General features: G+C 38.3%; 2 protein-coding genes across 2 annotated transcripts in view; one reads left to right on the top strand and one right to left on the bottom strand.

The window, feature by feature from the left end:
* CENPP (centromere protein P) overlaps positions 1-26,295 on the top strand; it is a 115,054-nt gene that overhangs the window by 51,751 nt on the left and 37,008 nt on the right. The window lies entirely within an intron of this gene.
* ASPN (asporin) lies at positions 1,372-17,994 on the bottom strand. Its single transcript, XM_071440008.1, has 8 exons — positions 17,616-17,994; positions 12,154-12,424; positions 10,644-10,756; positions 8,160-8,373; positions 7,679-7,789; positions 4,475-4,568; positions 3,220-3,358; positions 1,372-2,618 (listed from the first exon to the last, which is right to left on the bottom strand). The coding sequence occupies exons 2-8, from the start codon at positions 12,398-12,400 to the stop codon at positions 2,421-2,423; spliced, it is 1,116 nt and encodes a 371-aa protein (XP_071296109.1). The 5' UTR covers positions 12,401-12,424; positions 17,616-17,994; the 3' UTR covers positions 1,372-2,420.

The raw sequence follows: 26,295 nt of genomic DNA, 5'->3' as shown, positions 1-26,295 counted from the left end.
AATTGTCAGTATAGTTTAAGTCACAGATGTGACAAGTTTAAGTCACAGATGAAGTTTTCTTAAACTTCTAAGCTGGCTGAATTGCCTGGAGGATGGTGCAAGCCTAAGCTGTTGATAAAATTGTTTGGAGATTATTTATTAAGAGTGAGAGTAGAGGCAGTTTCTTCAAAGTTGTGCTGCAGTTTCTTCTGTGAATGTTCTATGCATCCATGGGTGCTGACTGGAGAAAGAATTTCTCAGTCTGGATGCACAGCCAGAGGAAAGAGTGAGAAGGCAAGAGAGTTTTTAAGGCTCTGGAAGGATAAGATCAAGACTATATGGACTTAGGACTTGACTATATTTTTACAAAGCTTTCCCATTACAGTGGGACTTCAATAGCAGACTTAAAAATTTGGTGAAACTCTTACACAAATACCTGTAAAGAATTCATGGGCCTAGAGAAAGAGCATGAGGATGCAGCTCCTCTTGTCCATTGCATTAACCCTGATTAGATAAGGAATTGTTTGCATTTTCTGTGTTTCCTTTTAAACCTTACCAGTGAATTAGTGTAGAAAAATGTACTACACAACATTGTGAGTTTGTTCTTTCAGTTAAGCTTCAGAATTGGAATCTGCTGGCTTTTCTGCTGGTGTTGACATTGCTGAAATGATGTAAGTAGTGCAGCAGGATATAAACCAGTGATTCATAAAAATGTAATGATTTTTTCTGTTATCTGTTGTATTTGCTAACATTGCATGGGGTTATGAGTTGTTTATGGTACTCTAAGGCAGGGGAGTCTGTCCTTAAGGGAATGTTGGTATTTGCTAGGAAATGCACTCCTTAGAAACATCTCCAGAAGCCAGGAATAGAAAGATGCTTGGTCATCAGCAGATTTCAGGTTTTGTGTTCTGTTTAGTCTTTTGTTTTTATTCTGCTTTGAAGTGTGTTACAGAATTTCTATTTACAAATATTGTTCTTCAGTAAAAGCCTCCCCTGGTCTGCTCTGCCTCCTCTCTTCACATAGTTTGTGTCTCATGAGCAGAGTGATGCTAACAAAATATTAACTACCAGGAGACCAAGCAGATGAAAAGAATTCAGATATTAGATTTGATGCTGATTGTGTAGTGTCCTTAGGAGGGTGGTAGGAAGGCTGAGAGATTGGGAATTAATTGAGTTCTTCGTAGTATTTTCTTCTACAAGTCTGTGCCATTTCCCAAAGTCTTGGATTTTGAACTTTGTGCAAAGCAGCAGTGATAAATGACCTGTAAGCTCTGTAGATTTGGAAAAAGGAGCACTAGAGGAAGCATCTAGAGAAGTGTCACAAAGGTGCTTGGTTAGAGTCTCAGAACGTTTTGACATGAGCAACCATGTAATAAGAGAAACACATGTAGGTACTCTGTAAGTTTATTTAATTTATTTTGAATCCCAATAGCAAATATACACTAAATAGATATCTCAAATATCCATTTTATACAGTACTGTCAGTATTGAGAGTTCTGTGTGCTGCCCTGCACAGGAAGGCAGGGCAGGCAAGTTCCAGCTGCTTGGTTTTGGCAATTGTAAGGGACTTCCATTAAGGAGGGATCCTTAACCCGTGTGATGTCAAAGTATAAAGAGGAAAATAATAAAATGAAATGAAAAACATGATTACAGTTGTTATAGATAAAAGAAAAATGTTTGTGCTGGCCTAAAGGGAGTTTAATAGTCATTCCTATTAAGCTTGAAGCATATCATAAATCTTGAATCCTACTTTTAATGTTCAGACTGCATCCAATTCTATCAATAGCAAAACACTGAAGGACATTTTCTTCCTAAAGCTGAAAGGAAAAATTGCCAACAGCTTTTGAAGACTTTTCATCTGTTCTTGATATGAAACTTGTCTTTATCTCACTTTAAAGACTGTAAGAATATATTCTAGCTTAGAGACAACTACCTGACAATATTGTAGCTTTTTATTGCATCTTTGCTCATTATCAAAAATGGCACAAGGAATTGCCCTTGAAGTCTGGTAATTTTTGGTTTTGCAACTTTTCTTACAACGCTTTCTGGGAGAGAACCTAGGTCTGTTTCCTAACTGTGGAAAAAGTCACTTTCACATGATTTTTAGGATTTATTTGAAAGAAAGAATACGTCCAAACGATGTCATTTAAGGAAGGCATTTAACATCTATAATAGGAAACATCAAATATAGTTTCCAGTTCCACTTCTAAGAGTCCTTCTGTAAGCTATAAAGGCTTTTGTTTAAATTATTCAAATGTAGGTTGAACATTGTCAAATACTACAACGGATCCTACTTAACATATTGTTTCTAATTAATTACCTCTGAAATAGCAAATACTTTGTAAACGGTTAAATAGCGTAAAATCAGCATTTTTCTGCAAATTTCAAGTATTGTAAAACTGATTTGGACAAGTTGCTTTTTGAAAGGACCAGGCTGGCTCTCACTTGAGGAAGTTGCCCAGTTGGACGCTGTTCCTGGCCAAAATGCAGCGGAAGGTGGAAGGCTGCACCTCCCAGTACTTGACGGGGTTGTTGAAGAGGCTGATGCCGCTGTACAGGGCTTTCTTCTTCCTCCGTCCTGTTGGACAGAAATCGTTCACTCCCAGCTTGGCAATGTGGTTGGAATGCAGGAAAACCACCTGCAGCAACAGGAACAGAAAAATACAGGAGTTGAATGAAAATGGGGAAAGTATTCCTTAGCATGTAGGTGACTGAGGTTGGCTAAAACATCAGTTCCATGCAGACCTCGAGAGTAACAAGACCTTAATACTTGTAATTAAATCTTTAAAAAAAAGTCTTCCTTCTGCCTCAGTCTCTCCAGAAAGAAAAGTCATGTGGCATTTTGTGTGTTTTTAGAATAATTGGACTCTATTCTTACAGAATTTGGTTCTAAAATGCAATTTTATATTCTCTTGTAGTAAAAATTATAATGATGTAGTAAAAACTATAATTGTTCATTCTAATGAAGAATATAATAGTATTATATTCTCATTTCTGGAAACATTTTTTGAGTGTAGCAGTTTCTTGTCCTTTTTTTTTCCCTAGGAAGTGTAGCTGCAATTTGATTTTGTTTATTTCTTTAATAAGCTTTTATGATTTCAGGCTCTCCAGTAGGAGAGTCATGGCAAAAATATATGTGTCAGTTAATTATGATTTTTGGTTGTGACTTAATCAGTGTGACAATGGGAAAGTCAAACAACTCAGAACTCCCAGAGATGTTTGACAAGTTTGGTGTATGACCTGCAGATATTTCAGTTCAGGTAATCCAGGAGGAACCTTCTTCAGCTTGTTTTTTTCCAGGTGGATTTCACGTATACTTGGGATGTTGGCAAAACTTCCGTTTTCCACGTCTTTGATTTTATTATTGCCAAGGCCTAGCCTAGAAATAGTGCAAGGAACATTTAATTAAAGACTAATTGAGATTCACAACAGCATTGAAGAGCTTTTTTTTTTTTAAGATTGAAATGCACAGGGAGTAAACACAGGGGGAGAAAAGAACTGGAAGAAGATGATGAAATCTTAGCTTTGATAGGAAAAAATCACCATTGACCTATCATTTAAATTCCACTTAAAGATTGGCTTACAGCAGTTATCAGTTATCTGATGTAAGCAAATGTTCAGTTTTGTGTGCAGTTTTTGTAATTATAGTGGCAAGTATTTCAACTATAAACATCAAGCTGCTTGTGAGATTAATCATATCATTTTACCAAGTAGTACAGCTGCAAAGTGTAGTCACTGTAATAAGTTCTAATAAATAGTGAAATAGCAAGTCTTGTCTAGAAAGGTGTTTTTAATGTATAGCTTTTTTTTTAAATACAAATATTTTTTGCTAAGCAGGACTACCTTCTTTCCTATTTCCAGATTTTCCTTCTATTTTTTGCTCTAAGGCTTCAGCCTGCTTTGCTCAGGAGGTGATTCAGAAGCTGGAGCCTCAGGTCATTCAGAATTGCTCCTTCTGCCCATCCTGCCAGCCCCTTTTTTCTCCATTCTTTCCTGATTGCTTCAGAAGCTGAATGGGGTATCTAAAGGCAGTTCAGTAATTTCTGTTACCAAATCCAGTCCTGCTCAGCCATATTTTTAGAGTTCTTAACTGAGCTTTACAGAGAGAACTTCCTTCTCTCCTATTTCAGTGATACATTCCTCAGAAACACAGATTTTTCTTTAAACCTCATTGCATTTGAAAGCTGTTGTTTCCTTCACCAGCTGCTGTGTTTACAAAAATAAATTTTTAAGAATTAGAAGAACTTAGGATAGTTAGATTTTGTTCTTATTCTACTTTTCTGTTGCGGACAGTTGGCAAAACGTGTAATAAGAATAATGTGGGGGTTTGGGGATGTGTTTGAGTCTTAAAGTTGGGTCTTACCTAGAGCAATTCCTATCAAAACACCTATCATTTTTATTCTTTTTTCTCCCATTAACAAGAGCAGTACCAAATATGAGATCTTGCTGGGCATGACATTTTAACAAATAAAGGGATTCAGCCTGGGAATTTTACCTTTGTAGGTCTTTGTACCGGTTAAAATCCTCAACTTCAATTCCTGTGATCTTATTGTCATCTAAGTGAAGCTCCAGAAGACTGGAGGGCAAACCTAATGAAAAAAATACACAGTGTGAAAAAACCAAGTCAACTTATTTTTTGTTGGAACATTTATTATGTTCCAAAAAGCATCTTTCCTTTGTGTTTAAAATTGGGTTAGAAGAATCCAATAGAAGAATCTTGGGGAGGTTGTCTGCATCAAAGAAATTGGGATTACATATAACAGAGTATATGTAATTATATCACATATATATATATACACACACACACGTATGTATGTATATGTATATATATGTATAATATGTATATATATTGCATATCTATACATATATGTGTGTGCATATATTACACATATACATTTCATATATTTATAAAAATAAATATATAAAATGTATATGTGTAATATATGTATATATGTAATATCTATAATATGTATTACATATATAATATATATAACATACCTATATATAAAATTATATATAATGTAATTATATTACATGTAATTACATATAAGTATGTTAATGAAGAAAATCACCATTATAATTTGGTTTAAATAATAACTTTTAAAAAAAATTAAGCTGTGGAAAAACATATGCTAATTAAGACATATAAGAGTTCCAAAATTTGGTAATTTTTCTGGCTTCCTTTATAACAACTCTCATGGTTACATTGTCAAAGATTCTGTGGTTTGTGCATTTATCTCAGAGTCTGTAGTCAAAGGCTGTGGAACCGGGGACAGTTTTTTGAAGCTCTGTAATTTTTTTTTACATGATGTAGCAGTTGTGCTGTCACAGCTGCTAGGATGTGACTGGAAGGAAAGGTTTTGGAATACTCTAAGCAGAATTGTGCTATTTGATAACTCTTTCCCAAGCCAGAATATTTTCTCTTGCATTTCCAAAAATTCCAAATCCAGACTGGTGAACGGACCAGGAGGTGGCGAATCTCTCCACAACATCTTAGCGAGGGCAAGGGCAGCTCATGGCAGCCTGGGTTTGTTCGCTGCTGCTGGTGCTGGGCTGTTCCCCGAGCCTCGCTGGGGATGGCCCCGACACCGAGCGGCTCCCGCTGGCCTCGGGGGCTGCCGGAGCGCCGCGCCCGGCTCTGCAGGGATGGGGCTGCTCCCAGCCTGCCTTTATCCTTTATTCTTTATTCCATTTGCAATACACGAGCGCCGCTCCCGGCTCTGCAAGGCTGGGGCTGCTCCTGCCTCTGCAGGGATGGGGCTGCTCCCGGCCTGCCTTTATCCTTTATCCTTTATTCCATTTGCAATGCAGGAGCGCCGCTCCCGGCTCTGCAGGGATGGAGCTGCTCCCAGCCTGCCTTTATCCTTTATTCTTTATTCCATTTGCAATACACGAGCGCCGCTCCCGGCTCTGCAGGGATGGGGCTGCTCCCCGCCTTTATCCTTTATGCCATTTCCAATACACGAGCGCCGCTCCCGGCTCTGCAAGGCTGGGGCTGTTCCCTGCCTTTATTCCTTTATTCCATTTGCAATACAGGAGCGCCGCTCCCGGCTCTGCAAGGCTGGGGCTGTTCCCTGCCTTTATTCCTTTATTCCATTCGCAATGCAGGAGCGCCGCTCCCGACTCTGCAAGGCTGGGGCTGCTCCCGGCCTGCCTTTATCCTTTATTCCTTTATTCCTTTATTCCATTTGCAATGCAGGAGCGCCGCTCCCGACTCTGCAAGGCTGGGGCTGCTCCCAGCCTGCCTTTATTCCCCTTGCAATAAAAGTTTGTTTGTTTGGGCTCTGCTCCAGTTGGCGTTCCAGCCTGCAGTTCCGGGTGCCTGAGTGACAGGATCCAGAGGGATACTGCCACCCACCTGTCCACTGCACATTTTTAGTACCTTTTATAAGCTACGGGTTTTTAAACCTTTGTGCCATTGTAGCATTTGCAGAGAGAAGCATCTGCAAACTCAGCTTGCATTTGTGGTGAAGGAGTTCACCATGAAATCATGTTTGGTTTGGTTTGTTTATGTATCTGACACCACAATTTGGATCTCATGCTGTATGTCTTTATAGGAGATTGCTCTATAACAAAGGCAAAATTGGAATCATTTTATGTTGGGATTTTTTTTGTGCTAAGTGACAGGAGCTGATACTAGATTGTGTTGGGTTTTATTTTTTTTTGTTAGGCAGACAGAGGCTTTCTGATTTTAAAGTTACCTGAACAGTTGGGGTGAGTTGATTTTGATTATTGTTGAGGGTTTTTTTAGTGTTCTCTTCTTATCTCCTGTGTATCTATATGTACACATGTATATGTATATGTGTATATATATGTATATATACAGGAAGAGATTAATAAGAAACAAGTTCTTTATCTGAGTGATCAGAAATACAGGGGCCAACATTGTTTCCCTGGGAGTTAGAGCATAGAATACAGTGTTTTCCTTTGTTTCCTTCCTGGTTCTCTTAGCTGGTAGTTTTGAGTGGTTGAAAATCATGAGTTTGGTTCACCATGCTGACCTGCAGAAAAAGCAGGTGGAATGTTGCACTGAACTCTTTTATGCTACATTTGTATGTGTGGAGGTTAGTGATTCATCAAATTAGTGTTCTAATTTATTTTTACCTCCAAATTACAAGGTTGGGGTTTTTTTTGTATGAAAAAGTGATTTGATTTTGTATTATGTTATGGTGAATTTTATTAAAAATTAAAATTAAGTTTTACTTAGCAAAACTACATTGAATATTGTATTTGAGGTTCAATGTGACATGAAATATTAAAAATTAAATTTAGACATTTTGGGGTTACATTTTAAATCCGGAAAGGAATTTTGCATCCCTTATATCCCTGATCAGGGAGTTTATCCTTTCTCTGTGAGGATCTTTGAGAGGCTGACATGTGAAAGATGTGAAGTGACATCAAATTAGGAATTTCTTTGTATTGTTCCTCCTGAGACAAGTGTCTGGACACTCTGTGAGAGGAGGGGATGTGCTGACAGGGAGAGGGTGGGACAGGGTGTGCGCTGTGTTTGTGCTGTTTGTGCATGAACTCTTCTGGGATGGGGAATTGTGTATAAAGTTCAAAAAGCAAAGGTAAGAGGTGGTCTGCTAGTAATGAGAATAGAAAACAATTTATGAATTTAATAATCCTTCAGGTGTTAAAGCATTTTATTAAGGAGTGTGCTGGTATAAGTAAATTAGAAAAGGGAAAGCAGACCTACCTTTAGGAATTGAAGTTAACTTGGCCTCTGCAATTCGTATGTGGTAGATATTCACCCCTTCAAAAGCCCCTGGCTCTATTCCATCGTTGTTAAGAGGATTTGCACTCATTTCTGACAAAGGGGGAAAAAGAAAAGTGTTTATGGCATAGGAATTTTGTGCAGGTTAGACTAAGTTATGAAGAGCTGATTTAAATTGATTTCTGATATTCCAAGCACTCATTAATGTTTAGCTTTGATTGTGTGTTCTGAGGGGTGTCACAGCTCTCAGGGAATTTAGGCTGTGTTACTTGGCTTGCAGGATTATCCAAAACTTGACCTTTGCAGCAACTTCAAATAGAAACTAAATTGTGGAGGGTATTCCCACAGCATGGATATCTCTTTAAGAGGAAACTGTGCCTTGGGGAAATGTTTGAATGGAAATGATGTATAATACATTCCATCTTTGGGAAAGACATTTTCTGTTCTATTTAATCAGGCTTACCTAAAACATGTAGAGACTTCATTCCTTTAAATACATCCTTGGGGATTTTCTTAACCTTATTAGCATGAATTCTGAGCTCTGCCAGAGTTCTGGGTAGATTTGTTGGAATCTCTGTCAGTTGGTTGTGGGACAGATACAGTCGTCGTAGCCTCTTTGTTGGTTGAAAGGCTTTGGGATGGATCTTGTAAATTTTATTGTTGTTCAAAGCCAGTGCCTATGAGAGATGGAAAGAGCAATTAGAAAGCTTTCTTTATCCAGGACTATTATGACTATGAGGTTGAAGTCATGGATTTGAAATGTAATTCAGCAATTAAGTATTTAAAATATTTTATTTTTCCATCCTACCAAACTTCAGCACTTTGTAGATGCTTTGGGAATTTCAGTTGATTATGAAAAACAAAGAAGAACCTGCAAGCTGGAGCATTAACCTGAGGGTAGAGCTGACAAGGTGCCAGTGGATCATGAGAACTGACAAAACAATATGTTTGTCTTCAGATATTTTGTGGGATTATATGGTGTTATATACCTCATTGCTATTGTTCCTTAATGCAGAGAAATTCTCAAAACTCAGAATCTCATCTTTTATTTTAACATAATGCTGCAAAATAAAAGGGTAGTTTTTAATCTGAGTTTCTTAGACATTAGTATGTGTAGATGACACATAAATTTATGTTTTATTTGGCGTTTCCAGTTCCTGTGAACTTCAGTCTCTCTCTTCTGTACAGTACATGAATCTTTTGGGGGCAGCTTCTTCCTAATTGCTATGTGTTATCAGAGAGCTTGTAATAAATTACTACAGACAGCAAAATACACACTATCTGGAATGCTTTTGTATGTCAAATCCCATCTCTGCATTTCCATACTTAAGCTATTTATTTCTGTTCCTTTTTTATTTCTTCGAGTCATCTCTTCTTAGGAATTGTGCGGGGGAAAAAAGTAGAGCAAACAAGATCTCTTTTTTCCCAGAAAAAAATGAGCTTAGCTCAAGGAAATAAACAGGAAATGCTCCTTCCTAATCCAAGTTGCCATCTGTGCCTGTGCTAAGCAGACTCCAGGACTGAGCCAAGTTGTACAAAGTAAACTTTGCTCTCAGTTTGCTATTTGGCCTTGCCACAAATGAACCGAGGAGAAAAAGCAAAGCAGCTTGGTGTGCTCAGCTATCACATCATTAACTGGTGACTCTGGTCTTTAATGTGATTGCTGATGGATTCCAGTGGCTTTCTCAGCCATTGGAGATAAGAGACTGTTAGATCTTTTACACAGAATATAAAGCACAGTTTGTGTTACCTTTTGCTTGCTGCTAAGACCATTCTGCACCCAGACATGAGACAAGAGAATAGGAAATGCTTTGTTGCCAACTCAGAATTTATAGAGTTCCTGTTTTTTCTGTCCTGTCCTAGGCCATAAAAATTGACAAGCTCATTCATAAACACTTAGATCTCGTAAATTTTCAGATCTTGCTCAGAAGCCAAATATGACTGAAAGGATTTGTTTTATAGAATCACAGAATGATTTTAGGTTGGCAGGGACCTTAAATCCATCCAGTGCCATGGGTGGGGACACCTCTCACTATCCCAGGGTGCTCCAAGCCCCATCCAGCCTGGCCTTGGACACTTCCAGGGATGCAGGGGCAGCCTCACCACCCTCACAGGGGAGAATTTCTTCCTAATGTGTTAGGAATGGTCCTTATGTTAGCTTGTGTGTCTCATGTCTTTCTAATGGAGAATAGAATGTACTTAATTTGCTATCAGTTATGGAACAGATTTGTGGTTTAGAGAGAAAATTTTTAAATGGTCAGTATTTGTTAGTGGAACTAGATCTGGATACTGGATCTGTGCTGACATCCAATAGAAACAAATATTCTAAAGCAGAATTAATCTACTTCCCAGCCCTCTGGGACTCTCATTTCCTTTCATCATAAAAAGGGATTATTGCATACTGTAAACATCTAGATTTATCAGTTGCCAGGGATATTTGTTTCAAAGCCTGTCACCACATGTATAATTGAGCATGGTAACAAATTAGGAGTAAAGCCCTTGACTTTTCCAGTAATTCAGTGTTTCTCTGTTTTCTGTTCAGGTCAGCTGGATTTGTAGCATTGGTTTCAGTGCTGTGTGTTAGCTGTATGTTCTGTTCTTTTGAAAATACCCTCAGAAAATGTGGTTAAATTCTTTCTGCTATTTTCCATCTAAGCAGATAAAAAGGAGGCCTTGCCGCCTTTAAAATGTAGAGATTGATTCTGTGCATGCTAAGAACTGAAAAATCTTGAGAATCTTTTTGGTTAGATCTATTTTCTGGGTATTGTAGAAAGTAGTTCTTACAACTCAAAGGTATTTGCTTCTTACTATGTGGAAGCTCTCAAATATGCAGGCATTAGACTTTTTATCTATATTATTGGAGAAGGAGATAACGTTTATATTTATAAAGTATCTAAATATTTCACATTGCTAACTAACTGGGAAACTTGGGAAATAGCAAGCTTACATAAAGTGATGTGAGTCCTTGGAGATCATTCTCCTTGACCTCTTTGATTTTGTTGTTTTGAAGATCAATCATCCGAGTATCTGGTGGGATGTTGCGAGGAATTGATGTCAAACCTACATAAGTAAGTGACATAAACAGAAATATTATGTGCTGTACTTAAGTCCAAAGAAATTTACTGCTAAACATCAAAACACAATAAGATTTTTAATTAATATGGTGGGGAAGAAAATATGAACAGCCATAAAGCAAAGGGTAGAAGGGAATTTTTGATAGTGGGAAAACCTAATGATGTAAGAATGTATTACAAATGTGAGCATAGTTTTGGGAGGAATTGCTTCTGCCCCTGACCATGAAAACTTAATGGAGACTGCTCACTGTGGACTCTTTGCACCCATGAAATAATCCTCAGAGCATGAGTTGTCCTACAGGGCAACTGTTTAGTCCCTGGAGAAAGGATCCCTCAGGAATCCAGGGCGGTGGTTCCCTGTTGAGGAGCAGGGGTCCCTGTGGATTCAGGGTCTCTGCTTAGTGCTCCTTTGGACCTCTGCTCTGCCCTGTCCATGGCACTGGAACAGCTGCTGAGGGTTCATTCAGGTCATGGCAGGGCTGAGAAACCTGTTCTTGGTGTGGGCAGAGGAGGGTCTCCACTGCCAGCACTTTATACCAGTACCAGAAACCATTAATACCAATCAGGACCAGAAACCATTAACACCAATCAGTACCAGAAGTCATTAACACAACTCATTACAAGTACCATAGATCATTAACATAAATCAGTACCATTAGCATTATTCCCTCATTCCAGTTTGCTGTTCAGTTACAAACCCATTGCAGTTCAGGCCATCTGAGATCATGAATCAGCAGAAAAGATTCAACAGGGAAAGGGACAGAAACTTTCTTTTGAGTGGAAATGCTGATGCATGAAATGCTAAATGCTGTCCAATTTATTAACAATTATTCTATAATTAATAGATTGCAGTTATCTAAAGCTGAAGTCTATTAATGTGGGATTTTTCTATGTGTGAATTCATGTAAAATGGTTTGAAATCTGTAGACCAGATACATTAACCACAATTTGCTGCTGTCAGCAAAAGTTTCTGATTCCTTAATAATAACACATTTAAAAAAACCCTGCAATTTATGTATGGAGACTGTTTCTAAGACATGAGAGTCCAGGATGAAGTTCAGGAAGGTGGCAAGACTGTGATGAGAACAAATGTCATTGTCACTGTGCTAGTGGTGGGACCACAGTCCTTTGGCTGCCTTGAATGATAGGAAAACTTCAGTGAGCACTAATTGAAATTGGCACAATTAATAATGAATTCACTTTTAGGGACTGGGATGTACCTGCAGCACTGACAGGAGCACATTTGCCTTTGGCTAAACAGTTACCAGGGATGCTCACTTGGGTGGAAGTTCAGCTGAGGGAATACTTTGCATCCCATCCTTTAAAAGACAAATCGTACAAAGGAGAATCCAGTGGAGAACAGACACACAAATTCATTCTTACCTAGGTCAGAGCAGTGGACAACTCTCACATAGCACTGGCATCCGAAGGGGCATGTTGGGAACAGATCAAAAGGAATCAGTGGTAGAATGGGTTCAGTGGTTGGAAATAGAGAATTGTCATCATCGTCATCATCGTCGTCGTCTTCCATATCTTGGAGCATCATATTCTTCAGTGTAAAATATGAAGGACCAGTGAGAGATTTGGCAGAGCACAAAGCCAAGAAGAGAAGGAGTGTGTATTCTTTCATGTCTTCTTAATCAGGATAACCAATCTTGGAAAGTGAACAAACGAACAAAAAAACAAACAGCAGAATCAGTGAATAGGGAGCAGCAGATGAAGCTATTGAACTGTTTACTTCACTCACTGCCACATCATCTAGTCCTGAAAAAGAGCCTGTTGTGAGTATTGAGGTTTAATTAGTATAAGAAAGATTTTAAAATAATCTTTTAAATATAAGTTAATACTATAAAATTACACATAATATTAACTTAAATTCATTAGGCATTAATGTAATATCAAAGCATTTTAGTTTAGTTTACAAATAATATTATCATTTGCTTCAAGCTTTGAAGTAGAATTTTTGTAGTAAACTTTACCAGAACTTGGACTATGATTTATTTTATTCATTCTCAATGAAAAAAATATTTTTAGTGGGATACATTGGCATATGTGCATTGCTTATAAAATTTGGAAGTACTTGATTAGCAGTGCATAAAATGCACTCAGTGGGATACTTCCTAAACACTCAGTATTCCACTTCCTAAACACTTTATTAAACTCTTCTTAGTCTAATCTGAAGTTTTCAGTCCTGAGCTTTTCCCATGTTCCAGTCATTTGTTTGTTACTGCCATTGATGGAAGTTCACCTCTGCATGCAAACAGATCTCACAGAGTTGTAGAATCCCAGAACACTTTAGTTTGGAAGGGACCTTAAAGATCATCTCATTGCACCCCTGCCATGGCAGGGACACCTCCCACTGTCCCAGGCTGCTCCCAGCCCTGTCCAGCCTGGCCCTGGGCACTGCCAGGGATCCAGGGGCAGCCCCAGCTGCTCTGGGCACCTGTGCCAGGGCCTGCCCGCCCTCACTGGGAAGGATTTCTTCCCAATATCCAGTCTAAACCTATTCCCTGCCAGTGTGAAGCCATTCCCCTTGTCCTGTCACTCCAGGCTCTTGTAAAAAGTTCCTCTCTGTCTTTCTTGTGGGCTCCTTCAGGCACTGGAAGGCCACAGTCCAGTCACCCCAAAACTCCTCTTTTCTAGACTGAACAAACCAAATTCACTCTTGACTTCTGTTTGAGGAGGGCTCTTTTCTCTGAGAAGGATTGCCTATTAGAAATCCATGTCAGTGGAAATCAGTGACTTCATTTACATCCAGAAGAAAAGCTGAAATCTGGTAGATTTGTGTGTGAATTTTTCAACATAGGTTGGGGCTTTTCTGTTTGTTCAGGTTTTTTTTTTTTAACTTGCTCCTACAGAACAAGGTAGAGAGGAAAATAGAGAAAGTAAGAATTGCTGCAGATGCAACAAACTTTGAGAAAATGTTGTAGATTCAGCCCTCAGTTTCATGTTCTTTCCCTTCAAATCCCAATTCCAGAATCATTTGGTAGTGTAAATGTGCTCCACAACCAAGAGGGGCTGCAGGAAATTTTATTGTGCATGTCCTGTTTATAAAAATGTTTCTATTTAGACTATTATAGGCCTCTTTAAGGAAATACTAAAAGGGTGTCAATTCTTGTTTGATCACCTAATGAAATGCTTGCTGATCTGTTTGGAGATGAAAAATGCCTTTATGTAGGCATTTTCCTATTGGTCCTCCACTGCAGCAAAAGGAGTGCTCTGCTTTGTACCAGGGTTTGGCTTGGCTTATTCAAAGTGAGGTTTTGTTTATACCACTTTTTTCTGTGCAGAGTCATTTTGATGTTTATTGAGGGGGGCTCATAACAGCATTAAATGCAAATATCCTGCATACCTTACTGCTCCTGTATCTGTGTCTGTTTAAAAAGAGTTTAAAGGGAGTTTAAAAAGAGGAAAGCTAACAGTGTTCAGATAACATAAAAATAATGCAGTGACTTCTTTCCCCCAAGTATATGCCTGAAATCAGAATCACAAAGTACTTTGTATCTTGTAGGTCAACAACATCTAGCTAAATTTAATATTTCCCATAATATTTCAGTTTCATGCCCATTCAGGTAGTGCATGTACTTTTACTGATGTAACAAGATTACCTTCACATGTATTTTTCCCATATATTTTCCTTTGTGTTCATAATAATGTTCTCTTGCAATGCTCCTAGAAAGAATTTTGTGGATGTTCTTGCAATCCCTTACAATGTCTGTCCTTGAAAGACTCTGAATACAAACAGTGCTGGCAGGAAGGTGTGGAACCTCTGTTTGTTTTTTTGGAGAGAATTGTTATCATCTCTGGCTGTGCACCTTTGGAATATTTGGCCTTTTCAGTCTTCTATTTCAGCTTCAGAAAAATGCCAAAATCTTCACTACTTTAGTCATACCATCAGTTAGGAGATGAGGAGTTGGAAGCCTTTCAGATTCCAAGTTCTCCTTGTTCTTGGACAAGTGGTTTAATGGCTGGGCTGCCACACATGAGCTCTCAGGCTCTCTGTTCCTCCCTGGCAGTTGAGGTCCCAAGTGCCAAAATGCCCTGTGGTCTATCAGTGATGAGACTCCATTTCCATATGCAGGATATCAAGTGTGATGATGTCTTGGGACATGGACTTTCCAAGTCCCTGCTGACTTCAATTTCTGAGAGGCACTGGCTGTGTGGTTTTAGTGGATCTAAAAGATAAACTTGTATGTATGTTCCTAAAATGTTCTTTTGGATCTGGTGCTAGGAAGTTCTCTTATGAAACAACCTAAAAATCTGCTCCCACACTTGCATCTGTAGCAAATGGATTGCATATTTCCTTCCATGTAGCCAAAAATTAGGCTTTCAAAGCATTAAAAGATTGAGGCAGCGATTGGAATAGTGGCCAATTTGAACTCTTGAAAAACATGTGTTGCTCACAAAGCTCTAGAAAAGTAGTGTTGAAATGTGTCATTGGTGAAATATATTGGTTCTGTAGTTAAATCTATTGAAAACAAGTCCCTGAGTTGGGATTTTTTTCATTTTAAAGAAAAAAGTCCTTGCTTCATCTTCTCATCTTGCCCTTAAGAAATCATTATTGGCTTTGTAATTAGGAATGACCATCAAGCTTGACTCCAGGTTTGCATAGGCCACAGAAATGCCAAGGAATGGATCCTAAAATGGTTCTTCCCTGCCTGAGGTTTGAGTTTCCCAGTAAATAGATGCTGCTATGACTCTGTAAAAATGCTCTGACTCTGCAGTGCTTCTCAGAGAACCTATACGAACATTCTGTGTGCTTAAACTTCAAGAATAAGAAAATTAAAAGAAAGCCTAAAATCTGAGATGCTAGTGATCTCTCTGAAAATAGTCATGAAGGTTTCATGAACCACAGTTTCAGAAGGTATAGGTACAGCTGTGTTAATGGTCCTCTGCTGCCACTGGAGCCTGACTGTGCTCCCAGGGGCTCCCTGCCAGCTCTCTGGTACCAGCTCTTCCTTCAGACTGTTCACTGAGCTGGTTGGACTCACTACCCCAGCACAAAACTAATGTGAACTACAAAAAACTCCATCATATTCTTTTCAAATGAAGAAACTGAGTCAGTTTGGAGTACCAGAACCAGCACAAAAGAATGGGTGGAACAGCCTGGTTGTCAGGGCTGGAACATTAAATGGAAAGAGAAGGAAGGAGGAGCAATGGGGGAGCCATTCCTGACATATTCAAGCTGTTAGGCAGACTAAGGGCTCTGTTAAATAATCCCTGAGCAGCTGGCTGTCACTTGGACAAAGCCTGGCTTTGTCCATTCTTGTTTTAACAGACAGAACATTGAGAATGAGTTTGACAAAGACTGTGGTGAATTCAAGCTCCTCTGTGTCAATCCTTCTTATCCTTGAGCACAAAAAGCTTTTGAGCACCTTCTCCCTGGAAACATGAGCCACCCCAAGGTGAGGTGACTGAATGTGGAGAGTGCACCTCACATGGAGAGGTGCTCTAAGGCGCTTTCCTGAGGTGTGCAACTGTCCAAAAATCACTGCACTGGTTGTTTGGGACACACTTATCCTCACTAATGTGGTCATCTATACCCAAACTCATATTGCCAAACTACACATGGAACACAGGCACTTTTTATGCTATTAGTTATAATTTGTAAATCATTAAACACAGGTGATGTCACAGTATAATTTAAGATGATTAAAGGCCTTGAGATTTTATGTGGAAAATTCCCATATTTCTGTGATGTGAAAATTCTAAACATGGGTTATGGGAAGAAAATCCCTTTCAGTGAGAACAGAAGATGTGTTGTTAGCGTGGGAAGAGGGCATAAAGAGACCCAACAACAAATAACTCTGAATTGCTTGGCAGCTGCAAACCAGTCCAGCAACGTGGACTTTGCTGTCTTATCAGTTATGATGCTGAAGGAGTTAATACATGAAGTTTCTAAATCTTAAAAAGACTCTAAATTATATTTAGAAATCACTCCTGTTATCGAGGTACAGGGACAAATTTCCCATGGCATTATTTCTGAAAAGGAAATGTTTAAATGACCCAGTGGTGGTCTTTGCAGAGGCAAAGAAAAGTCCCTGTGTTCATTAATAACACAAATCATTGCTCTGTGCACAGATTTTGTCCAAAGAAAGGCAAGACCATAACTGTTTTGAAATCTATATTTAAAAATAGTTCTGGTTCTATTAGTCATTGTCCCAATCCAGAAATAAAAGGAGTTTATGTTTAACTCTTTATCTACTCCATTGATTTACTTAAATTGCTGAAGAAAAACAGGAGGAAGGTTATTTGTTAGTAAGATTACTGTAGAAATGTCTGTTGACAGAAATAGTCCAATATTGAAGTTGAGCAGTAATAATTAAGAGGATGTTTACAAAATAAGTTGTGTTTACTTTTTATGGAGAGCTGTTTGACTCTTGTTACTGAATGATCTATGAGGATTTGTAGGTTGTAGTTCATCTACAGTTCATTCTCTCCTGGGTTGTTTTTAATTACTTTGCTAATATGTACTTAAGAACCCCCACCACCCTGAATACCAAATTACAGAAAGTTAACACTGAGTGGTTACTGGAAGAGCTGCTGTTATTGTAGAGTAGATTTTCACAGATGGCTATAACTGAGAAAAAGTGTTATGGTCAACTGTAACATGTTTCTGACAAGTCTTTGATAGTTAAATAATTCACTATAGCTCTATTTGTTTTTTCAGCTCACATGTAGTAAATACAGAAGTATTTCAGCTGCAATTAAATTTTCAAATGTTCCATTTACAAAGTGGTATTTCAAATTCTAAATTATCTGATATTACTAATCTGCACATAGTGACTGACAACCTTAACTCTTTGCTGCTGTTTACATAGAATAGGTATTCAAACTGGACATACCTTGCAGGTTTGGAAGTTCTTCCAGAAGCACTGGGATAATCCACCTAAGGTCCTTATGTCCAGTTATTTCATATTACCAAAAAACAGGGAAAAAGGAAGCTAGAGTGAGTTCTGTGAAATGCAAAGCATATAGAAAGAAAAAGTCCACTTCCAAGCTTCTTGATCCTTCTGGCACCGTGGGTGATACCAGAGTAAAGTGCTGCTTCAGATTAGCCCATCTTAGTACTGAAGAATGATATTGAGGCGACTTGTTACCACTCATATGTTTTTCATCACTGCCTGTATTAGAGCCAAAACTTCTGGCTTAACTCTAGACGTCTAGTGGAAGACTTTGTAAAACCTGTAGTTTAATAATAGTTGACATCAGGCCATTGGAAGTACAGTGAGGTCCATTTCAGGTCATTCCTGCTGTGGAATCCCATTTATTTCTGATTTCACTAGCCATTATTCTTTTAAAAGTGTGACTTGAATAAAGCTATAAAACTTCAGCCAGTGGCAGTGTAAACCAGTAGCCTGCAGTGACCTGAGGGCTGCCAAACCTTTCTAAAGTTAGAAAATTAGGACTTTATTGTGTAGCTATGTATAAATTTTAGCTCTGCTTTCAGGAAGCAGCAATCTGGCTGGGAACAAGGGTTCAGGAATGTAAACTATAGATCAGATTTTTATCAATATAGCTAATTTCTGTGTCCTGTGTGTGGGAAATAAAGCATATCTAGTAATGAAAATAGAGACAATATTTGCAGTATTCTGTTATTGAAGTTGAGGGTTTAAAACCAAGTCTTTGAGAATGTGACCTGTAACAAAGTTTGTACTGACGAGCACATCACAATATTTAGAAACTGGGTTATTCTTTGTTTACCTTTCATAGGCCTCTGTTTATGTAAACTTCAAAAATGTTTAATTAATGGAGTTTACCTAAAGCAAGTTTCATAGTCAGGGAAGCACTTTGTGTCTTTAAATTTCCAGTACATTATACCCAGTTCTGTGCACATCTGACTTCATCTGTTTCTTTAATTAGCTGCTTTCTATGTTAAAAGTCTGGTCTTGCTTTGGAAAAAAAAAAAAGCCTGGAAATTTTAGTTGGGATTTTTTTTTTTGTTATACATGTAATGTGCTGTTTGCAAAATGCCTGTATGTTGCATAATAGCTATTTTGTCTGCTGTTACTTTCTTAAGGAAAGAAAAGATTCTGTGCCAAAACTTAAAACTTTAGTGCTGATATCGACCAAGACAAGACTTGTGTTACCTGCAGCACTGCTTTTGATGTGTTCCAGTTTCAGTAGCATAGATGGATCATGATAAAGTGTCTCCCTATCACTTTTCCCAAGGAATAAAATTACAATTTCAAAAGCAATCACGTTCCCACAGAAAAACCTGAAGGATGATCTTAAGCTTTTTTCAAATCTCAAATTGCATATATCTGCATTCTCTTGCCTGCTTGTAGAAACCAAAGCTTCCTAAGCAAACACTCCCCTGTGTTTTGAATAGCTTGGTTTGGATGGGTTTACTTGAGGAAATTAGTCTTAAATTGCTGTTTTAAAAAACCCTCCAACATTTTCTTGGCTGTTCAATAGACGAGAGCAGGGCCTGAGGGTTGTGATATAAATGTACTGGTTTCTTTTTTCACTTCATTCAGTAGCAGAGTGTTGAATCAGCAGTTTCAGCTCACCCTGGTTTTGCAGCAAACTATTTTTGAGGTTTAGTAACATCTCAATTTTGGATGAATACTCAGAGGTTTTATTATTATTTTCTCTTTTTAGTTGCTTCTGGTGGTAGGAACACATTCCTCTGTGTATGAAGTTTGTCATAGCCAATTATATGATGAAGGTGACACACAAAGTGGTAGTATCTGGAAAAAAATATAACAGTCTTACCTTAAAGTGGGTTATCCATCAATTTTGTCCAGTATATAGTATTAGTAGGGCAGAAATAAATATAGCTCACATGCTGTTCTTGTAATGCAACTGTTTAATATCTCAAGACATGGATCCAGTATTTTGGTGTGAATAGGATTGCAATCTAGGATAAAATGCCCAGAAATCATCTTCTCAGGTCTCTTGACTACTCAATTCTCAACTTCAGATGTTACTCTTGACAGCAGTACTTAAAACTTAACCAGTGGTTCTCAATCCATTTTATGAGCCTGTTCATTTAAACATTTGCAGCACGTTTTCAATGTCTCAGTTTTTTAATGCATGTTGTCGGGGGCTTAATGAAGAGAGATACTTAAAATAGTGGTCTGAGGGTTTTTTCTTTGCAGGTAAATATTGGTATGTTTTCCAAAGAAAGATTATGTGTTTAAATAACAAATAAATTATATAAGGTCAGACTGTTTGCTCAGAACTTTTCAGTGATTTCTGTTTCCACCAATGAAACAATTGGTTGAAAATTAGAATTCTGTCTTGCCTTAAAATACTTATGTAACATTTATGAGTAATGGGGATTGATTTTTGAGCAAAGAATAGAAGTATATCCAACACATATGTGGTTCAGAATAGTGTCTCACTATGGTGAAATATGCAGATGAAAAAGAATTTGGATGGTGTTTTCTATTTGAAATGATCTCATCAGTGATACAAACTGCTACCTTTGATTTCTTTTTGGAAATTACTGTATTTTGTATTACTTTATATGTCTGAGAGAGCAAACATACGCTGCCATATGTGGTTAATGCTTCCATTGCAATCTCTGTTTTAAGCCAGTCCTGTATACATTTGTTATTCTAAAGCAAACTAAGTACTTTTTCATTTTCTAGCACTGTTTATAAATGTGGTTTACATAATGTGATGAATCTAACATCAACTGCACAAAGCTGCCTTGGAGCCTGCCCATCACATTTTAATAACATGACATATTCATTTCGTGCTCACGACCGCTCCATGTGCGCTGTGGTCACATATTTTGGTTTTAGCTAAATTCTGGCTCCTCTCAGGCTGGACTACACCATTTACCCAGCTGAGTATACAAAATCTGCCCTTCAGCTTCTTGTAGTTCAGTTTGATTTTTCAGTATCTATATATAAAGATATTAAAAATCGTTTTTTTATCATCACACATGATGATAAAACAACTTTTGCTTGTTAATAGTTTTTAGCACGTTTTTGGCAGCTGACTTAAAAACTACATCAAAATACAGTTTCCTTTGCAGTAAAATTCCTCAGTCCCTGATGTTTGTTTGTTAGCAACACAGCAATATTGCAGGGCGGGTCATAACTTGCACTATTGAGAGCTTGTGTCCAAAAAGAGCCATAAAGTCACGTGTACATGTCTGTACATCCATGGGGTTGTCAGGCTCATCATGGCTTTTATGGATGCAACAATGTGCTGACCTGGAATGACTGGAGAGGCAAAACATCACCTGAAGGGTTTTTCACCCTTGCAGACACTTTCTGTTGCCTCTGGAGCATCACTTAACTTTGTTCTGTCTCAGGCTACAGATTAATACCAATTCCTCAGTGTGGGAATGCCAATTTCAGAAGCTCTCACCTGGCTTATTTCCACCTTGATGCTCTTCTTCTTGGTCCTGTGGAAAGGTTTATGCATGAAACTGGATCAGGAAACTGCTTTGCCTGATCACTGAAGGTCTTGCAATTAGTTTGGGTGTCAGTACATGTCAATTGTCAGTCGTGCTTGCATGCTGCTCACAGGTTGGGATTATGTGCCATGGCATTTTTATGGAATATGGGTATTTATCCACCTTAGAGACATTGAAAACAGCAGACGTTCTTTCACGGAAAATCAAACAGTAGTTAAAATCAAAAACTCTGCAGCCAGTGCCAAACTACTGAATCGCTCCAACAATTAGTTCTAAAGGAAAATTTTCTGTTCTGGAATACAAGCTGGACTGAGAACAACATTTCCTCAGAGGGTATCGAGCATTTACTCTGCCAAAGTTCAACAATGCCTTAAAAAAAACCCAGATCTTGATCACCTGCAAATGCTGAATTGCCCCCATTTTCCCTTAGGTTTTACCAAAGAGGATGGATGATATGGAATGTAAATGATTTCATATTTTTAGACAGCCTTTGGGTAGATTCCTATTGTTAGAACATAAAAGCAATGCTTAAAATGGGGACTGTCATCAAGTTCCAGTGAGTTGTTAGCTTTAAGAAAAGAGAAATGTGGCCATCTAGTCCAGAAAAAAAAAAAAGAAAATTAAAGCATGTTAGAGTGAAAAGATAATATAGTTTATTTGGAATTAGTTTTTCCGAACTTTACTTATCAACAGAAGTAATTTATGTTAATTAAAAATCCAAAGGCCCAAAAGAAGATGACTTTGACTCAGTTTTTGTTTGACTGCTAGAAGTGGAAGCAGTGAATATCACATTCCTGAGACAGTAATTAACTACAATTTGCACTTGTTTGTCTAATGAAGAACTCGGCTCTGTAAATGTTTGCATGTACTTTGAGCGCATCTGTTTTGTAGATGGAAAGAGTAACAAGGTCTCTAGGAAGGTCTCCAAACTCAATTTGTTTGCAAGTTTTGAAGCACACAGTTTTTCACTTTGGAATAGCAGAAATGAAAGCATTTCTTTCATTACTGATCATTAGTATCATTACTAATAACAAGGAAGGTATACTGTGATTCAAGAAGTGATTTCCCTGTCACATTAATTAACTCAGCCTGTGTGTTCTCATCCGTGGGAATTTTCTGGGAGGGCTTCATTTGTTTCTCATCAACACAAAAGCAGTAAATCTGTCATGCAGGGTTGGGTCTTGTTCTAAATACTCTCAAGAAATTGGGAGCCTTCTGAAAAAGTCTGATTTACTTTTAGCTAACGACTGCTGCTGCTGCTACAGTTTTAGTATTACTTTCTCATAATTATGCTGCTTTTAAATTGTAGGTAATATGTAATCTATATTATGTTCCAGTGGGCGTTTTTTAAAAGGCAATTCAATTTGCTTTAATCATTTCTATACCATAAAGTGTTTTGTTGATTTTTAGCATTCATTTTTTCCTCTTCCAGCTGTAGGGGAAAATCACAAATAAGTCCTATCACTATATTTTTTTAATAAAAATGAAAAAATAGGAAGATAAGACTCCTTAATTAAGACAAAAGACCATTTAGAAACTAGCAGAGAAGTCTTGTCAGACAGATATCCCAATACACTATTTCCAAAGGTATTTGTTTGCACATACAGGAGTGTGTTAGTTAAGAAGCTTGGTTCCCTGGGTGGGTTTGCACTGCTTTTTATCAGAGACAGAAATCCACTGCATGACAGAAGCTTCTTTTACCACTCAGTGGAAACATTTATGTAAATTGAAAGAAAACATATGTCATAATTGCATATTAGCTTGTGGTATGGAAAAAGAGATCTTTTTGTAGAGCAATTTGTAAAGTAGACAGTATTATTTTCTTCTTGAACACTTGTGTTCTACAAAGGATGATTTCCATTTGGTTTTACCACAGCAGAACAAAGGAGCCGGGACTTTAGAAAGTAACTTTTATTTTGTTTAACAGGCAATTTCATAGAATGGTTTGGGCTTGAAAGCATCTTAAAGATCATCTAGTTCCAGCCCCCTGCCATGGCATGGGCATTTCTCAGCATTTAATTCATACTGTGACTATACTTTTGCTTCATGGTTGTTAGAATTTCTAATTTTTCCAATTCATGCATAAGGTGTACATCTCCTCACATAAAACCAGAGGATGTTCTTTGCTCAGGTTGGAAAGAAATTAAATTCAGATAAAATGGGAATCAATCACTGTTTCTGTCATTCAAGGTTTTACCAGAGACTCTCAAAATAGCCTTCAAAATAAATACAGAATACAGGCAATGCAGATTAATTTGAACCCATATGTTGTCAAAAAAGACAGTAATTATTTGATGTTTCCAATGCTAAAACTAGACCAACACTAAAGGAATCAGTGGGTGGCAGGTTCAAAACAGAAGGAAATATTTCATGAAACATTTATAGTTCAGCTGAAATGTGCAAGAAAGTGAAGTGGATTTTAATGTTTCATATAGACCCAAAAAATAATTGGTCTAATTGAAAGAGGAAAAGTCTTGCTTCCTGAGTTCTTTGTAATGAGAGCCAAAGGGAGCTGGAAAAGGGAGAGTTTTCCCTGGAAGACTTGTAGGGAATAACCTAAGTGCAGAGCCATCCTGCATTAGAGGGAAGCCATAGATGTTTATATAGAACTGTCAGTGAAAAGGGGTTGAGAACCACAAAATGTTCCCAAGGGCTGTTCCCTGTCAGTTTTTAAGGAACAGAATTTGTGAGGCCAGAGGATGAGAGGTGCGCAGAGCCAACGTTCAGGGCTTTGGAGAAACTGTTGTGAAAAAAATAAGTATGTTTTAATCCTTTTTCCTAATTTTAATCCTTTAAAAATACCATTACATAACTCACTTAGAAGATTCTTGTCTTTGTTGATAGTGTTGTTGAAGATCTAATATTTCCACAGCTGTGTTCAGTATTACTCCTTTGAGAAAAATATCTGTCTTGTGGAAAAAATAAGTCAGCTTTTATGCATTACTATCATATGAAAAATTCTCACAGAAAAACATAGATTTGTTTCAGTAATATTGCATGAAAAACCTACAGATTTCTGTGTATATATTCATAATACTGCACATTTGGAATGAAAGTTATTTTCACTGAATTAACAGAACTGCTTCAAAGTCCATTGTAGGAAACAGTGTGTTATGAGCTGGTCTGAATAACTCACTTTATCAAAGTTACTTTAATATAAATAACAGCCAAAACCAGAAGTAATGAATCAGAAGTTTGCATTCAATAACTGTGTGGAAATGTGCATCCTGCACAAAGAATTAAACACCAAACAAATGGAAATTCTACCAAACTACAGTAATTGTTTACTCAGTGGCTGTAGGAAGTTCCTTACATAACAGACTATTAGAGAAGAAATGACAAGGTAAATGGTTTTTAAGATGAACCTTTTAAATAATCCAACTCTGAATGCTTTCATTTACTTTAATCCTTAAATCCTTGGGGGAAAAAAGACTATTTATTGAATGGAGCCAGGATGGCTCAAGCAGACTGGAAGGATATTGTTGGGGGGATTCTCTCAACTCTTGAGTATTTTGTTCACTTGTGGAGACTGCAGGGAATGTTTGTGTCCAGTGTGGCTGCAAAGCCACAGGAATGGACGTGGAGCCCTGGGCAGGGACATCACTGCCTTTATGGGAGAGTGAAGAGCACAGCCTCTGTACCTCCCAAACACCAGGTGATGTTTTGAGTCCAGCCTAAGGTTGTTGGGCCTTATCATAAATAATCAGGCCTTTCCCCCAACTGCCTTGCTCCTAATAGCCAGAATAGCTCTGCATAATTTATGCTTTTGTAGAAAAGAAAGAAATGTTTATGAAGGAAGCTGCAGTCTGGGGAAGAGACATTGTTCCTTTTTCTTGATATTAACATGGTCTTCAAATTAATTGTAATGCACATTTCCCCAGCTGAAAAAATTGCTGTTTCTCAATATAGAGCTTTCAAGCCAATGCCCCAGATAAACCTTATTACCCATAGAACTCCCAAATAAAAATAAGTGAAAATTGCTGATTTTAGTCAGTAGGACAGTTGATTTTGGGGATAGCCCTCTGGATTCCCACATAGAGGCATCAAGAATGGACAGATCTGTAGGAAATACAGCTCAAACTCTGCTTCTGATTTTAGTGAGGGACTGAAATGGGATGGTTTGTGTGAGCTCTGTGGGCTCATTCAACAGTGTTCAGCTACTGGGCCATGGCAAGAGGTGCAGTTGCCCTCAGCCTTCGTCCCATCTATCCCTCTGCTCAAATGAAATTCCCCTTTGTATCCTGTATTATTATTGTTGTTGTTGTTGTTGTTATTCCTTTATTATCCTGTATTACCCTGCGACACCCCACTGTGGGAACTGTTACCAGACGTGACTGCAGAGCCGTCTCGTGTGCTGCTCCAAGGAACTCCAGAGCAATGACCAGATGGTGTGTTGGGAAACTTTATGAACTGTTCACAGGCTGATAAAGTCAGGGAGTACTTATGGAAATGTGGAGGATTCTGTCCAGCAGCAGTTAGGCAGGATGAGGCAGGGCTCTATGGGAAATGCATGGGCAGAACTGTCCTGGCCCAGGTCAGAGCTCAGCTAGGCCATTTCCCAGCTTGGACAGTGGCATTCCTACTGAGAAAGGGCATTGCTGTTTCTGGGCTTCCTTTGCTTCCATTTTCCTTGAGGCAAAGTAAAGCTGTGGATTTGGGACAGATGGTTCATTTAGAGATTCACCCTGAGGTAGTTTGGCTTTTTTCTGCCCTTCCCAAGGGGAGGCTGGAGCTGTGTCAGGGGAGGTTCAGGTTGGGATCAGTAAGGTGGGTGCTGGGCACTGCCCAGGCTCCCCAGGGAAAGGGCACTGCCCCAAGGCTGCCCGAGCTCCAGGAATGTTTGGACACACTCCCAGGCACAGGGTGGCATTGTTGGGGTGTCTGTGCAGGACCAGGGGTCGGATCAATGGTCCCCATGGATCCCTTCCAACTCAAAATATTCTGGGATCCTTTTAAGACTGATCAAACATTATCCAGTTGTGAGAAGCTGTGTGAAAAAGTTTACACCATAGAGGTAATGAATCTATTGGTTTACTTTTGCTTTACTAACTGGAGTATTTCAGTATCATTAAAGGGATGATAATTTATTGTTAATTGGTTTCTGGTATGGTCAAAATGTTCTGTGCTGTACTCAACCCTGTAAGTTC

Source organism: Agelaius tricolor, unplaced genomic scaffold, assembly GCF_023055355.1.
Source record: "Agelaius tricolor isolate 1412-34295 unplaced genomic scaffold, bAgeTri1.0.p SCAF_14, whole genome shotgun sequence".
Taxonomy (NCBI): Eukaryota; Metazoa; Chordata; class Aves; order Passeriformes; family Icteridae; genus Agelaius; species Agelaius tricolor.
Note: the sequence above shows the minus strand (reverse complement) of the source record. Positions and strands in the feature narration are given on the sequence as shown.

Coding starts and splice junctions, on each gene's coding strand:
- ASPN (XM_071440008.1), bottom strand. CDS start 12,400: ATGAAAGAATACACACTCCTTCTCTTCTTGGCTTTGTGCTCTGCCAAA. Junction 10,757..12,153: donor TGTCCACTGCTCTGACCTAG/GTAAGAATGAAT, acceptor TTACTTATGTAG/GTTTGACATCAATTCCTCGC. Junction 8,374..10,643: donor AAGGACTCACATCACTTTAT/GTAAGCTTGCTA, acceptor CATCTCTCATAG/GCACTGGCTTTGAACAACAA.